This window comes from Miniopterus schreibersii, assembly GCF_964146895.1.
Source record: "Miniopterus schreibersii genome assembly, chromosome: 15".
Lineage (NCBI taxonomy): Eukaryota > Metazoa > Chordata > Mammalia > Chiroptera > Miniopteridae > Miniopterus > Miniopterus schreibersii.
In genome coordinates this window covers 50508034-50523131 of record NC_138115.1, presented here as the reverse complement: position 1 = coordinate 50523131, position 15098 = coordinate 50508034, and the positions used below count along the sequence as shown (strand labels likewise).

Here is a 15098-nt window from a genome sequence, read left to right as displayed (position 1 = left end):
AACTTAGCCCCTCCGCGCACGCGCGGCGGCCGGCGGCGGCCTCCGCCAGGGGGCCCCTTCGGCCACCTTCCGCCAGCTCGCTCCCGGCCTCTGCATCGCTCTACCGCGCGAACCCCGCACTGCTTCCGACCCCTGCCCGCGCAGGAGGAGCGCCTAGCCAAGCCGTGTCGGAGCACGGCGTCCTAACTGGGAGCCCCAGGCCACCTACCCCAACTCCTACCCGTACTTGAAAGCCCGGCCCAGATGTCCCCTAAGGACGTCTGAAAGGCCGCTCCTGCCACGGCCTCGCTACCTGTTACCCCCACCTCCCTTTAGGCCAGACTGGTGGCCTCGCTCACTTTCCCGGGGATGGCACCTCTGGTGAGGCAAGGGTGTCCTCTCTGGGCTCTACTGTCAGGGGTGTGGGCCTATCTGCCTACAACTGGGCCAATAAGTCTGCAAAAGGAGTGGGCTGCCTGGAGGCTGGGGCAGGAAACATTCCCTACTTTGCAGGGGAAAACAGGCTTAGAGAGGTTTACTAGCATTGCGTAGGGCTGCAACCCAGGTCTCTGGCAGCAACCGTGTCTATACTGCCCTTCCCTGCAGAGCAGGGGGACTCCGCCACCACCCCAGGGCACCTCAAGGGTCCCTTGAACCTTTCCAACACCTACATAGGGAGGTCTCTTAGGAAAAGTTGTGCCAGAGTGAGAGCCCTTGCCCCTCACCCAGGGGGCCTGACGCCTGGCCCCACCCCTATTCCTGTAACTGGGTCTCAGGTCAGGCCCATGCAGGCCTGGAATGGGGGTGTGGAGCCAGAGCCGCCCAATCCCGTAGAGACAGGTTTCACAATTTCCCGGATGGGGCTGTGGTGGGTCACAGTGCAGCTCCTGAGGATGGGGTGGCTCCCACTCCTGCTCCTTCTAACGCAGTGTTCGTGGGCCCCTGGTGAGTGTGCTCGCCCCTCCCCACCGCCCGATCCCATCTGCCTTCAGGGAGAGGCCAGCCCCAGGCCCATCCTGCTATTCAAGCCAGGAGCTCTCTTTCCTGCTGGGCATGGAGCACTGAGTGACCTTGGCTTCTTGCACAGAGCTGGGCAGCCCCAGGACTATAGATACAGCCTATTCAAGTTTGCATTAGAAGGTCTGCTGCAGCATGGAGGCAGTGCTGGGACCCAACAGATGCCCACATGCAGGCGGTTATCCCTCACCAGCCTGCTCTGTCCCTCTAATCTAGCAAATGCCCTTGTTCTGGTAAGAGACCAGACTTGGAGTCAGAATGCCTGGGTTGGGCCTCTGCCTGGGTAGTATGACAGCTCTGGGCTTGGCATTCGCAGCTGAAAGAGGAGATGAAACAGGTTCCATCAGGCAAGCACCACTTCCCACTGCTCTCACAGAAGGTATGTTTTAGATCTGCGCCTGGTACCTTGCCCACAAAACAGTGATACAGGTGATAACTGCCACATCTGGGCAGGCTTCTCCCACCCTGTACAGGAGTCTGACCATTGAGTGTGTCCACAGAGTGCATCCAGAGCCTTGTAGCTTTGATGCCCTGAATAAACAGTGTGTACATGCTGATATACATGAACTGACATGCATGCCCACCCTGCAGGGCAGCGCTCGCCATTAAACGACTTCCAGGTTCTCCGGGGTACGGAGCTGCAACACCTGCTACATGCAGTGGAACCCCGGCCTTGGCAAGAGGATGTGGCAGATGCCGAGGAGTGTGCAGGTCATTGTGGGGCCCTACTGGACTGCAGGTAAGTGGCAATAGGGCCTAGATAAGACTGGGGGCAGAGGATAAGACTGGGCCTGGGGTGACCCTGTGTCTCCTCGCCTCAGGGCTTTCCACTACAACGTGAGCAGCCATGGTTGCCAGCTGCTGCCATGGACCCAGAACTCACCCAACACATGGCTGCAGCATTCAGGGCGCTTCGATCTCTTCCAAAAGAAAGGTAAGTGCGAATAAGGGTGGCCTGGGATAGGGGTCCTGGGGCCTCAGGCCTTGTTGATGTGGGTCTATTGCTCCCAGACTATGTGCGGACCTGCATCGTGGACAATGGGGTCAAGTACCGGGGCACCGTGGCCATCACCATGGGTGGCCTAACCTGCCAGCGCTGGAGCCACAGGCTCCCCAATGATCACAAGTGAGACAGACACCTCCTCTCTGTCCCTGCCAGTGGGCACCTGCCCCCAGCACACAGTATATTGCCCCTCTCTGCACCCAGGTACATGCCCACACTCCAGAATGGCTTGGAAGAGAACTTCTGCCGCAACCCAGATGGGGATCCTAGAGGTCCCTGGTGCTACACGACAGACCCTTCTGTGCGTTTTCAGAGCTGTGGCATCAAGTCCTGCCGGGAGGGTAAGCGGCTAGGGGTCCAGCCTGGGTGGGAGGAGCGTTCCTACACCCGCCCATAAACCCACTGCCCTGTGTCTCCAGCCGCTTGCGTCTGGTGCAATGGCGAGGATTACCGAGGCGCAGTGGACCGCACCGAGTCAGGACGGGAGTGTCAGCGCTGGGACCTGCAGCACCCGCATCCGCACCGCTTTCAGCCGAGCAAGTACGTGCGGGCGGGCTCGGTGCCTCGGGGGGGAGGGGGGGCAAGGCTAGTGGAAGGCCCAGGACTCCAGGGGCGGGCGGTAGGACACGGCCAGACATGGCCTGAGTCCCAGGGTCTTGTTCACACGGGCCCCCAGGTTCCCTGACAAAGACCTGGACGACAACTACTGCCGGAACCCTGACGGCTCGGAGCGGCCCTGGTGCTTTACCACCGACCCGCAGGTGGAGCGAGAGTTCTGCGCTATCCCCAGCTGCGGTAGGACGCCAGGGCCCCGGGCCGCGCGGGGGAGGCGCCTGGGCAACGCGGGGGCGTGGCCTAGCGGGATGGGCGTGGCCCGGCGGGGCGGGGCGGGGGGACCGGCAGAAGTGGGGTGCGTCCTCAGCCCCAGGCCCGGTCTCAGCTCCGGCTTGGGTTCCGATCGGCTTCGGTCCACCCAAGGGCCCGAGGCACAGCCGCGCCAAGAAGCCACGACGCTCAGTTGCTTCCGCGGGAAGGGCGAGGGCTACCGGGGCAAGGCCAACACCACCGCCGCGGGCGTGCCCTGCCAGCGTTGGGACGCGCAGAGCCCGCATCAGCATCGCTTTGTGCCCGAGAAATACCCGTGCAAGTGCGGTGTCAGGCGACAGTCGCTGGGGCGCACCTCCCGGGGCGGGGCTTGGAGGGCGGGGCGGGGCGGGGCCGGGGGCGGGGCCGGAGGCTGGGCTCCCGGGGGAGACCCGCTGGGACCCAGCTGCGCTGAGCAGAGTACCTGCCCAGGGATCTTCGCGAGAACTTCTGCCGAAACCCCGACGGCTCGGAGGCGCCCTGGTGCTTCACGTCGCGGCCTGGCATGCGGATGGCCTTCTGCTACCAGATCCGGCGCTGCACCGACGACGTGCGACCCCAGGGTAAGGCCCGAGCTGGGGCTGGAGGCACCTAGCGGCAGGGCTGGGGCGAGAACCGACTGACGGCAGCCCCCGCCCGCTCGGCACAGACTGCTACTACGGCACCGGGGAGCGGTACCGCGGCTCGGTCAGCAAGACCCGCAAGGGCGTCCCCTGCCAGCTGTGGTCCGCGGACACGCCGCACAAGCCTCAGTGAGTTGGTCGGCACGTCCACCCAAACCCTAAGGCCACTCAGGCTGGAGCCCGGCGGGGATTTGGGATTAATCTGCTATGAATCCGCTCCCCTCCCGCCTAGGTTCACTCCTGCCTCCGCCCCCGACGCGCATCTGGAGGAGAACTTCTGCAGGAACCCAGATGGGGACAGCCATGGGCCCTGGTGCTACACTACAGACCCCAACACTCCCTTCGACTACTGTGCACTGCGGCGCTGTGGTGAGCTCGGATGGCACTTCCCCCGGGCCGGCCCCCAACCTCCACACCTCCACCGCCTAAGGCTGGCTTCCTAAGCTGGGTGAACTTCCGTTCTTTCAGATGACGACCAACCACCGTCCATTCTGGAGCCCCCAGGTACACACGGGCCAGGCTTGGGTGGGGGGCCCTTTGCCTCCCATCTGCATACAGTGGGGGTTTCATGAGGCCCATCCTATCCCCCAGACCAGGTGCTGTTTGAGAAGTGTGGCAAGAGGGCACCTCGCCTGGAGCAGCATCCCTCCAAGCTGCGTGTGGTGGGGGGCCAGCCTGGGAACTCACCCTGGACAGTCAGCTTACGCAACCGGTGAGGCACAGCTGACTGTCTCCCCATGAGAGGGGCTGAGGCTGTCCTCTGTTTATGCCAGCGGAGGGTGGGAACCTGCCCCTAGCCTCAGAGGTTCTAGCCAAGAGATGGTAGGTCCAGCCTGTGTGCCAGAACTCAGTTCCATGTACTAACCCCCACTCCTCCAGGCAGGGCCAGCACTTCTGTGGGGGGTCCCTGGTGAAGGAGCAGTGGGTACTGACTGCCCGGCAGTGCTTCTCCTCCTGGTGAGCCTCCCTTGGGTTTGGGGACCCACCTAGTCCCATCACTCTGCCTTCATCTTCCCCTTGGCCACCTTCCCCAGGCAAACCAACAGGTGGGCATTGGGGCAGCAGACTATAAGTCATGACTGAGCAGAGCCTCTCTACCAGCCATGTGCCTCTCATGGGCTATGAGGTATGGTTGGGCACCATGTTCCAGAACCCACAGCCCGGGGAGCCAGACCTGCAGCAGATCCCAGTGGTCAAAATGGTGTGCGGACCCTCAGACTCCCAGCTTATTCTGCTCAAGCTGGAGAGGTGTGTGACAAGTCTAGAGGGTGTGAGGTGGGGCTGGGTCTTGTGGCCTCAGGCCCTGAGTGCCTTCATTTTTGCTAAAGACCTGTAACCCTGAACCACCGTGTGGCCCTGATCTGCTTGCCCCCTGAGCAGTATGTAGTGCCTCCAGGGACCAAGTGTGAGATCGCAGGCTGGGGTGAGACCAGAGGTAAGAGCACAGTTCAGGGGCATGGACTGCTCCAGGCCAGGAGGCCCAGTTCTGGGTCCTACCCAAAGGCCCTCCGTTCTTTCCATTCCCTTCACTATAGATAAGAGAAACAACATGGTCCTCAACGTGGCTCTGCTGAATGTCATCTCCAATCAGGAATGCAACATCAAGCACCGTGGACGTGTAGGAGAGAAGGAGATGTGCACTCAGGGACTGTTGGCCCCTGTGGGTGCCTGTGAGGTCAGTCACAGGGCCCCTGGCCAGCCAGGGGAGGGTATGGGAAGCTGAACATGTACTATGTCATTTCCAGGGGACTAGTCTCTGCCTTGGCTCTCACCAGTTCTCCCACTTACCAGGGTGACTACGGGGGCCCACTTGCCTGCTTTACCCATGATTGCTGGGTCCTGGAGGGAATCATAGTTCCCAATCGAGTATGTGCACGGCCCCTCTGGCCAGCCATCTTCTTGCGTGTCTCTGTGTTTGTGGACTGGATTTACAAGGTCATGCGTTTGGGCTAGGCCTGGCCTCAATCCCATGTACCCTGGGAAGAACGAAGCTTCCTGTCAGACATAAAGCCACCTTTGCTCTTCACACCCGTGTAGGGCGCTTCTTAGTCTCTGCTTCTAGGGAATGAACTGACACCTCCTCACTAGGGCCTGGGGGGCTCAAGCCCTGCGTACCCTGGGCTGGGCAATCTGACACTTGGGAGTCCTTCAGCCTGTGGGTGCTGTGGATGAGCAGGACCTCACTAGTCCCCTATATGAACTGTTGGGAGAAGGGTGGTGTGGGGCAGTTTCTAACAAAAGGGGTTGCAGCAGAGGGAGCTGGCCTGGTGGAGTCTCAGTTGGCCAGGACAAGCAATGGCTGAATCCCTCACTGTCCCCTCCCTTCTCACACTGGAGATAGATGAGGTCCTATGGCTACCACACCCAGGGCCTAAGGTCTCTCTGAACCCAAGGGTGGGGCTGAGAGTAGGCATGGCTGGGCACAAGGTACCAGCAGGAACCAGACCGTCCTCATTTATTGTAACCATATAGCCCACATTTCTCGGTTCACCCAACCATAGAGTCCAGAGCCCAAGAAGCCTCTCGCTGCTCTGCCAGACCCTGGGGCTCTCCAAGAGCCAGCTGTGGCATCTGCCACCCAGATCCTGCAGAGGCAGGGCTTCAGCTGCTCAAGTGCATGCGCAGCCAGAGCACAGCGTTCATGAAGCTGTCTGACTCCACCTCCACCTCTGACAGTGCGTGGGTGCTTTTGGGATACAGCAGGAGCCTGTAGGGGTAGGGCAGTAATGATTGAAGCTGGAGGGTCCTCCCCCACTCACCTGCCCATCAGCTGCCAGGGCTGTCCTGCACTCACCGAACAGGCACATTCCGGGTCTTGAGGGCACGGTAATACTCAATGCCCTGCTTGAAGGGCACACGCTGGTCCTTCTGGCCCAGCATTAGTAACAGCGGTGTCTTCACCTGGGTGTGTAAGGAGTGATGGTGAGCAGGGCCCCAGGCTCTGGATGGATTGGCAGCACACTGGGTGGTGGGAGGGCTGTGTACCTGAGGGGTGTACTTGATGGGCGATTTGTCTAGCATCTCAGCCCACATGCTGACGTCTGGCAGGCAATCACTGCTGTAGGGGAAGCCAGCCTCCACCATGCACCTGCAAGAGAGGTGCTAATGCAGCTCTGGAGCCTGGGTGGCTCCGTGGGGGTATGGGCCGGACAGGGGAAGTGCAGGGCGAAGGGCACTCACCAGTCAGGGATGTCAGTGGATCCCATCATGGAGGCAATGTTGATCACAGGGTTCCGAGCCACGCAGGCACTGTACATCTCTGGGTACTGACCAATCAGGTGGCAGGAGAGGAAGCCACCGTGGGAACCACCCATAAGGGCAACGCGGCCTTTGTCAAAGTGTTCCTCTTGGAGCACCTGCTCTACTGCAAACTACAGGGTGGGCAGAGCGCACTGCAACCAGCTGCCTGCCCAGCTGATGGAGCAACATCCCCAGCCCCACCCTCCAGCCTATGCAGAAGTCAAAGCCCCAGGCCCCGCTACCTGGACGTCCTTCACATCTTGGTGGCCCACATTGCCAGGGAGGGAGAGGATGCTGTCCTGGCCAAAGCCCGTGGAGCCACGATAGTTCACTGGAGGCCAGGAAGGGACCAGACACGGTAGTCAAGTGACATTCCCAGCTCCCTGGACACCTTTATACCCATTTGTGAAGTAGGCCCTAAGGGCCAGCTGCACACAGACTGTCAAGGGCAAGGGGCTAAGAGAGTTGAGGCTGCTGCCCAGTGACCATAGCACCCTTTCCACAGGAGTCCCAAATTAGTCCCTCTTACCACCATACCATGGAGCCAGTGGCTGGGTTAGGTGGTTCCTGGTAGTGGTTACCAGGTCCGGCAACAGAGATGCCTGGAGACTAGGGTGGTACCTGTGGTACTTGTACAAACCAGTCCCACCCATTATCCCCTGAAGTCCGACGAGAGCTGCGGGGCCCTGCCCACTCACCTAGTAGCACTGCAAAGCCCATCTTGCACAGCATGGCTGGGAACAGCATCCAGGCAGTGACAAAGGACGAATGGGGTCCCCCTGCAAAGAGGAAGCAGAGGGTGAGAGAGCCACCTAGGAGGAATGGTGGGAGGGCAGGGGCTCTTAGGCCAGATGCCTACCGTGGGGCATGACCACCATGGGCACCTGGGTCTTATCTGGAAGGTCACTGGGCTGCAGAAGGATTGCTTCAAAGTCAAGGCCAGCTGCAGGGAGAGAGCGGAAGTCAGCAGAGCCCAGGGGCAGCCCCAGCCAAGGCCTCAGCTGCAGCTGCAGGTCTGGGGCTGACCTCTAGAACGGAGACCTGGCCAAGGCGGCCCACACAGAGCCACATGGACCCCAGGATGCTCCTGCTCCTGCCCTAGTCAGGGAGCCCCACTCTGCAAGGACAGCATTCTGGGTGAGGTGTGGTCACAGGCCTCGTATAGGGCCTGTCTTCTTTGCACCTTGGCTTCCCCACCACAGATGACTTGGCCTGGTGATTCCAAGCTCTGATGCCCAGTGGGACACTGTAGAGCAGGTACCCAAATGCCTGGACACTGTACTCCCCATGACTGTCCACAAGAGGAAGAAAAATCCTCTTGGAGATAATCCCAAGAAACCCCACAATGTGAAGCAGGAGGCAGGAAAGGGGACCACAGGTGCTGTGCGCTGGGGAACCCGGAGAAGGAGCCCCGGCCCAGCTTACCATACTGCACATTCTCTTGCTCTGGGGGTGGCTGTAGCACCCGGATGCCCCAGGAGATGTTGGGAATGGCCTCGGCCTCCTCCAGGGACACCCATACCACCGACTGTTCCTTCCCTGTGGGAGGCAGGAACCCAACTTTCTGCCGAGGGGAAAAAATGTGTTACAGGGGCCTGGCTGTCTCCCTGCCCTTCCAACTCTGCCCAGGATGGGAGGTGGCACGGACTCCCATTGTGTGCTGATATATACAAAGGCACTCACCCCCCACCCCCTAATCCCCCGCCTCAGCTTCTAGGCTCTGCAGTATCCCTATGCTGTTAACAAAGGACTGGGCACTTTTCCAGACACCTGTTCTGTACAGAGCAGATCTTAGCCTGGTAGTTCCCTCCCATGGGTGCTAGACCCTCGTGGACCATGCTGGGCTGGGCCCACATCTTGGCCTCTCACATGCTGACCAGCCACAATCAGACCCTGGGGCCAATTCTCTGACCTGGGGAGCTCTGCCTGCACAGAACCCCCGCATCCTGGCCTGGGGACCACCAACACTCACCAGGCTTGGGGGTAGGCTGGGCGTGGAGAACTGTGCCACCATGAGGTCCCGGTCCATTGTGAGCAGCTTCCAGCTTCCACCTAACCCCCCTGGAGAAGGCAGATGCCACTGAGCCCCTGGCAGGGGGTACCACCTTTCCCACCCACTCCTTGCAGAGCCAGAGTCCCAGGCTGGAAGCACTACCACAAGGTGCCCCTTCTGCCCTGAAAAGCAAAGGGATGCCCACAAAGGGACCATCACAAACATCCTAGTGCATGCACATGGTCGTGGGTGAGCCTCCTGCTCAGTCTGTGTTAATCCAGTAGACACTGGTTGAGCCGGGGGACTGTTAGGTCTGGGGACACATCAGACCAACACACCACATCCATCACCATTTGATGGCTGCAGCCTGCAGCGGCGGCAGCCAGCAGGGCAGTACTGATTTTGGGCAGTGGGGGCCAAGGAGATTCCTAAGCAGGGCCTGTGTGGTGAGATGCAGCTTGGGAAGGATACTTTGGTAGCTCTGAGGAGGAGCGAGCACAGTCAGGGCAGGAGGAAGACTGGAAGAACTTTCAGGGGCAAATCACCAGGCCCGGTTGGAAGAGGAAGACAAGGGAGCCAGCACAGGGCTTCTCTTGGGCCCTGCGTGGCGGAGGCGCCTGTGCCTAAGGTATGGGGGAGAGGAAGGGTGACTCTGGAATATCAGCAAGAGGGAGTTTTGCAGGCTTGAGGAGCAGGGGTGGGGACCACGCTGAGGCAGAGGCAGAGCAGAGCAGGGAGGCAGGCTTTTGGCTGGGTAAGGGTCCTGCATGGGCAGGGTCCCTGTGACACTGTCAGTAAAGGCTGCAGGACGGTGAGTGGTACAGTAGCCAAGAATGCCACTGCTGCCCCACAAGCTCGAGCCCCAGGCCCATCCCTGGCCTGGCTGGCCCACTCACCACCACCCCCACTCACCAGCCGTCAGGGAGGTCACGGTGCCTATCTGGGTGTCCACAGCAAATAGGTCCTGAAGCAGAAAGGGGGCTATGTGTGGCATCATATCCATGAGCCCTGTGGGTCCCACCCCCACCTCCTCTCTCCCCTCGTAGGGACCCCTGGGCCCGGCCAGGGCTGTGAGCAACCATGCTGATGGCTACTCAGTACAGTAGGGAGTGGCTTGAGGGCCTGGGTTCAAATTCTAGCCCCATCACAGCTTGCTGAGTAACCCTGGGCAGTGTAAGGAATGCCTCAGAGCCCCTCTGAGCCAGAATGAGGACCACATAATATCACACCCAAAAGGAGCCTGGCACACTGTGGGTGTCCCCACCCAATCCCTGGGAGAGGCCTCTGACCCACCTCTGTCACTCCCTGTATACTGTTTAGGGGCCCACCCCAGTGCGAGGCCCCTTGTCCCGAGTTGGAAATGCCTGGGGGAGGAGTTGCAGCTATGCCTCGGGAAAAACTGCCAAGGAATCTGTTATGGATACTATAGGATACCATGGTCAAGGATGGCATCTGAGATCACCAGGGCAGCCAGACCCCTAAAGGAAAAGTGAATCCAGGACAGGGACAGGCGGGGCCTTAAGGGGCTGGTGAGATTTCATAGCTGGGTATTCCAGCCAGTGGTGTGCATGTGCCATACCCTAGGCCCAGGGACCCTGGGATTGGTCATGGGAGCCTCTCAACAGTCAGGGCCCCTTACCTGCCGGCTGCGATGAGCAGAGTCGAAAACCACTCTCTGGCTGTCAGCTGACCAGCATCCCAGAGGCAGATGGCTACAGTAGATCCCAGAGAAGTTCTCTGCAAAGACAGGAGGGCCGGGGGCTGCTTCCAGGAGTGCAGGTGTGGGGGGGTGAGACAGGCTGGGCTGCTGGGGAATTCACCCGTGACACATGATGGCACCCTAGGCAATGAGGAGCTGCCCAAAGAGGGGGCTGAGTGGCAGAGGTCTCTGAAGGCCCAAGAGAGGCAGAGCTCAGGAGCTCCTGAGAAACTGTAGGTGCTCAGAGGAAATGCACTGGCTTTCCTGTGATCGGCTCTAATTGGCACCTGGTGAACACATGTATGGCACAGGGGGCTGAACAAATCCTGCCCTTTATTATCATCACTCATGTAACCCTCACTACAATCCTACAGAGAAGGCAGGGATGGCCACCCTCTCCACAGATGGAGATGGAAGAGCAGGGAGGTCAGGACACTTAAGGGACAGAGCTGGGCTTCAGACCGGGTCCCCACTGCTGCATCCATGTAACCCAAAGGAAAGATGAAAAGACAGTCCCTTGCCCCTGGACTCCTGGAATTGACCAGGCAGCCTAAGAAAAGAGACTCTCACCTCTCACATCCTTGGGATAGCCTAGGACCCCAAAGAGAGCTGTGAGCACTGAGACTGTGACCGGAGCCTATCAGCCCAGAGCCACCCTCCCAGACACTCTGCTGACTCAAGGGCTTGGACTGAACTAATGCTGGGTGGGGGCTGGGAGTGGAATAAAGCAGCACACTTGGGCTCAGAGCCTCTCTAGCAGGACATTCCAATCTAGTGCAGGTTCTCAGAGCCCAAAGGAGCAATGGCTTCAGGCAGCCATTGGAAAACCCAGGGAAATCTAACGGAGCTGCAGCATGGGAAGGAAATCCTCAGCCCTCTGCCAGCTTGGGCCGCTCTGATCTCTGCTCTGAGCAGGCTGACTTCCTCTATCAGAACCCTTCCCTGTGGTGATGGCCCTGCTCCCTGGGGAGGCTGGGCATGAGGCTGGCCCAGCAGTGAGGGAGACTTCAGAAGGAACCCAGGAAGAAAGAACTGAGGCAGCAGCTGGCCCTGCACAGGGATGACAGATGGTGGGAAAACAGCTTCAGGCTCCACTGAGCCACCCAGCTACACGCCCCTTACCTCCCAGCTGCCGAGGCACGATGTCTACCACCACTGAGGTGACCTTGGTGTACCAGTCATACTGCAAGGAACACAGCAGTTAGGCCCACCAGGGGACTGGCAGTGCCCTCCGGGCACAGAGTTCAGTACCAGTCCTCTTCTCAGATAACCCTGGGAAGGGAGGGACGACCTGAGACAAGCCTAATGTATCTCCTTCCTGGTGACCTGGGCCAGGTGTCTGGAAGGGCCTCTGACTTTCACTAGGAGCCCAAGGACCCTGTAACTAAGATTCTGTAATTGCCCACTACATCCCAGCCCTGTGCAGAGCCTGCCATGTGCAACTGAGAAGCACAGGGAGGCGCATCCTTGTAGACAGAGGATGCTCTCAAGGGGAGTCTCGACAGTGCAAAGGCCCCCACGCCAGCAGCACTCTCAGCCTCCAGGCCCTGCCAAGAGAGGACAGGCAGAACTCACACCATCACTACACCCAGGACAAGAGGTCCACTACGGGGCCCGTGGGGAGGTGAGGCTGAGTTTCAGCTTTCGCCCACCATCCCATCCTCTTGCACACCTCACCCTGCCCACCTCCAGCTCACCAGGCACAGTTGGCTACACTGATGATGGGGGACCAGAGATGGGTACTGCAGGTACACGATGCGGCACTGGTCTGGACTCAGCCGGGGAGAAGAGATAGCCAGGGAGTCATCCGACAAGAGCTCTGGACCAGACGGAAACGTGAGCATCATGTAGGCTGGCAGGGCCGGTGCGTGTCAGGAAAGCACAGGTAGGCACCAGCACTTACCACACTTCCCCCCTATGAGATCCACATAGTACAGGGCTGACCTGAAACCGCCAGAGAGACACTCAGCTTCACGCCAGCCTGAGCTACAAGGCCCCCTGCCTTGTCCCACCTCCTCACCTGCGATTGGTGCAGAAGCGGACACCCAGCCGGAAGGGCTCGTGCTGCCAGCCTACGAACACCACGCCTGTGTCCCCAGGGGCCCAGAATGCCTGTGAGCAAGACCAAAGGGCAGGTGTGAGCAAGGGAAGTAGCTCAGGCAGAGCCCCCAGACTCCAGAAGTATGTAGGCGGAGTCAGCCTCACCTGTCCGGGGGACACACTCTCAGGGACTCCCTCAAGCACGGAGATGTTGCCACTCTCCACATCCAGCACGCAGAGCACCGGAGTGCTTTTGGAAACCATGTTTTCTCCCCAGTCTTCATAAAACACAAACTGATCCCCCTGAGAACACAAGAAACTCAATGCCCAGCCTGTCTTGCAAGGGCCTGCCCTGCCCCCTAGAAGCCTGTATCTCCCCAGTTCTGAAAGGTGCAGTGTGTGCAGGGAGCACACTGAGCCCCAGGGCTCCCTGCAGGGCCTTCACGGACTGGCCACTGCCCTGAGCACCTTGATGGCCTGGTCTGGCTTCTTCGGCTGAGCCATCTCATCATCACTGCCACTGATGTCCAAGGCTTTGGTCTGAAAGAAGGACTCAGTCTTGGGGCGCTTCTTCTCTGCCACATACAACAAGTGTGTCTCCGAGTGCGACCAGGACAGGCAACCAAAGCAGTCTGGGTGAGGGAGGGCCAATCAGGGGGAGCCTTGGGCTATGGTTGCCCCTTCTGTCCACCCTGCCTGTTCACCAGCCAGCTGCCTCACCATCCTCGTACACAGGCCCATGTTTCTCCAGCGCTGACAGGTTGAAGCTCTTGAGCTTCCGGTTCTTCTCCCAGACCTGAGGACATCTGGGCATCAGGCTGCCTGCACCCCCAACAGTGCCTTACCTGCAGGCTGAGCCCCAGCTGCCCACCACCCGCGCCGCGCAGACACACCTCCAGGAACTGCTTCTCCTCCCCCAGGCCTGCGCTTCCGGCCTTGCGCAGCACGGCCTTCATGGCCCCTGAAGGAGACTCTCTGCTCAGCAGTCTGAGGAAGACATGGGGCAGCAGGTCAGGATCTTCTCCGCCAATGACAGCCCCTGCCTCTCAGGATTCTTGAGGCTTTGGCAACTGGCCTTGCTTCCCGGCCCTGGGGCACAGGCGGCACTCTCTGCAGCCTCTCTGATCCCTAAGCCTCCCTGGGCTCTACTCTAGGCCCAAGTCTTGTCAGGCCATGTCACTGCTTATCAGGCCATGTCACTAGAGACTATATGAGCTTCCCAGGGGCAAAAACCCTCCTGGCCTCCCTTCTGGTCCCTACCCACACACAGGCACATGGCGGGCACTCATAAAAGCCTTGCACATGGCTGTGGCCTTGCCCACAAGCCTCCTCCCTCAAACTTACTCCCCCCGGGTCTCCACACTGTTGCCCGCAGGCCCTGCAAACACCACCGAATCCCCATCGTGGAACACTAGGTACTGGCGGCAGGATCGGATGTTCTCCATGCGTTCCAGGTCCCTCTGGGTCCACTCTGTGAGGAGAGGCATGGAACTGCCCAACTGGACCCACATAGGCTCCCCCAACCTCCACCCCCCGGAAGGCCCAGCCTGCCTCCCTCAATCCGTCTCCAGACATTCTGGGGGCAGGCTGGACACTAAGCCACAGCTCAATTCTAGGCTTCCAGAGCCTGAGCTGACGGTGGCCTCTCCAACAGAAACCACTACAGCTCCCAGCACCCACCCAGAACCAGGAGGGCGTCCTGGCATATCTGAGATAGGGTGACGGAATGAGCCCCATAAGGCCACACCCTGCACCCAGGTCTGAATTCTACTCCCACACCTCAACTCATGCACTCATGGGCACCCTCCCATAAGGGAGAACAGCCCCCCACCACACACCTGTGTGCAGGGACCCCTGGGGGGTGCACTCTCACCCCCACTCCCTCCCCACACACGTGCGCACTGTCCAGCAGCGTGCCCCGCACCCCCCCCCCCCCGAACCCGGTTCCCCTCCCTGCACACACCAGTGTGCACAGTCCGGTAGCGGCCCCCGTACTGCGTGGTGACCTCCGGGCCCAGGCAGGCGGCGCTCAGCGAGGGCTGGCGGCTCAGCGCCCGGTACAGCGCCGCCGCCTCCTCGGGCTCGCTCAGCAGCACCTGCGCGGGGGACACACCAGGGTCAGGCCCGGCCCGGGCCGCGGGGATCCGGGGAACCGCGGGCCGAGCCCTCACCTGCCGCTCCATAGTCGCAGTCGCCGCCCGGGCGAGGCGGGGCGAGCCGGCGCCCGGAAGTGAGGCTTGGGGGGCGGAGCCCCCAGCGCGCCCCCGAAATCCGCGCTGCCCGGCCTCGGGGTGGGAGGGGCGGGACCGCGGGCGAAGGGGCGGGGCCATGAGGGGAGGGGCGTGGCCTCGACGCCGGCGGGACCGGCCCCGGGGCAGACGCTGGAGCTGGGGGCCCCGGGCGTCCTGGAGGGGCGGGGCGGGGCGGGGCGGGGACCTCGAGGAGAGGCGCGGGCCTCCCAGGGCGCGCGGGGCTGCTGAGGGGCGGGTCGGAGGCCAAGCCGCAGGCCTGCCCTGCAGGGGAGGGAATAGGATCTTGGAGGAGAGTGGGTGGCACTGTGGGAACGGAGTACAGGAGGGGGTCTCCAGGCTGCGGCGAGACCTGCGGGGACAACTGAGAAGGGGGTGAGGCCTGAGTGCG

At 60.8% G+C, this 15098-nt stretch overlaps 2 protein-coding genes across 5 annotated transcripts; one reads left to right on the top strand and one right to left on the bottom strand.

The window, feature by feature from the left end:
• Positions 1-821: 821 nt before the first annotated feature.
• On the top strand, positions 822-5512 carry MST1 (macrophage stimulating 1). Of its 3 annotated transcripts, XM_081159371.1 has the most exons (18): positions 822-924; positions 1588-1735; positions 1818-1930; positions 2008-2122; positions 2204-2340; positions 2419-2539; positions 2676-2794; positions 2978-3146; positions 3296-3426; positions 3513-3615; positions 3719-3855; positions 3955-3990; positions 4078-4198; positions 4366-4443; positions 4588-4734; positions 4815-4921; positions 5022-5161; positions 5278-5512. In XM_081159371.1, the coding sequence occupies exons 1-18, from the start codon at positions 837-839 to the stop codon at positions 5437-5439; spliced, it is 2172 nt and encodes a 723-aa protein (XP_081015497.1). In that variant the 5' UTR covers positions 822-836; the 3' UTR covers positions 5440-5512. The 3 variants fall into 3 exon arrangements, with proteins under 3 accessions (XP_081015497.1, XP_081015499.1, XP_081015498.1); XM_081159373.1 differs by lacking the exon at positions 3296-3426 and having other exon boundaries at positions 2419-2535; positions 5278-5511; XM_081159372.1 differs by lacking the exons at positions 5022-5161; positions 5278-5512 and having other exon boundaries at positions 4867-4921.
• Positions 5513-5927: 415 nt separating this feature from the next.
• On the bottom strand, positions 5928-14746 carry APEH (acylaminoacyl-peptide hydrolase). Of its 2 annotated transcripts, XM_081159289.1 has the most exons (22): positions 14630-14746; positions 14422-14554; positions 13803-13929; positions 13352-13445; positions 13179-13254; positions 12927-13090; positions 12624-12761; positions 12439-12530; positions 12322-12362; positions 12116-12237; positions 11541-11601; positions 10359-10456; positions 9632-9683; positions 8699-8787; positions 8152-8290; positions 7586-7669; positions 7425-7505; positions 6969-7057; positions 6667-6857; positions 6472-6574; positions 6281-6387; positions 5928-6193 (listed from the first exon to the last, which is right to left on the bottom strand). In XM_081159289.1, the coding sequence occupies exons 1-22, from the start codon at positions 14639-14641 to the stop codon at positions 6088-6090; spliced, it is 2199 nt and encodes a 732-aa protein (XP_081015415.1). In that variant the 5' UTR covers positions 14642-14746; the 3' UTR covers positions 5928-6087. The 2 variants fall into 2 exon arrangements, with proteins under 2 accessions (XP_081015415.1, XP_081015416.1); XM_081159290.1 differs by lacking the exon at positions 13803-13929 and having other exon boundaries at positions 14630-14662.
• Positions 14747-15098: the final 352 nt, after the last annotated feature.

What these genes read in the sequence shown, in the direction of transcription:
- MST1 (XM_081159371.1), top strand. Translation starts at nt 837, where the DNA reads ATGGGGCTGTGGTGGGTCACAGTGCAGCTCCTGAGGATGGGGTGGCTC. An exon ending in CGACGACGTGCGACCCCAGG is followed by an intron (nt 3,427 to 3,512) that starts GTAAGGCCCGAG and finishes CGCTCGGCACAG; the next exon opens with ACTGCTACTACGGCACCGGG. An exon ending in GTCCATTCTGGAGCCCCCAG is followed by an intron (nt 3,991 to 4,077) that starts GTACACACGGGC and finishes CCTATCCCCCAG; the next exon opens with ACCAGGTGCTGTTTGAGAAG.
- APEH (XM_081159289.1), bottom strand. An exon ending in TCTCATAGGGGGGAAGTGTG is followed by an intron (nt 12,238 to 12,321) that starts GTAAGTGCTGGT and finishes CGTCTGGTCCAG; the next exon opens with AGCTCTTGTCGGATGACTCC. An exon ending in ACCCGGAATGTGCCTGTTCG is followed by an intron (nt 6,194 to 6,280) that starts GTGAGTGCAGGA and finishes CTACCCCTACAG; the next exon opens with GCTCCTGCTGTATCCCAAAA.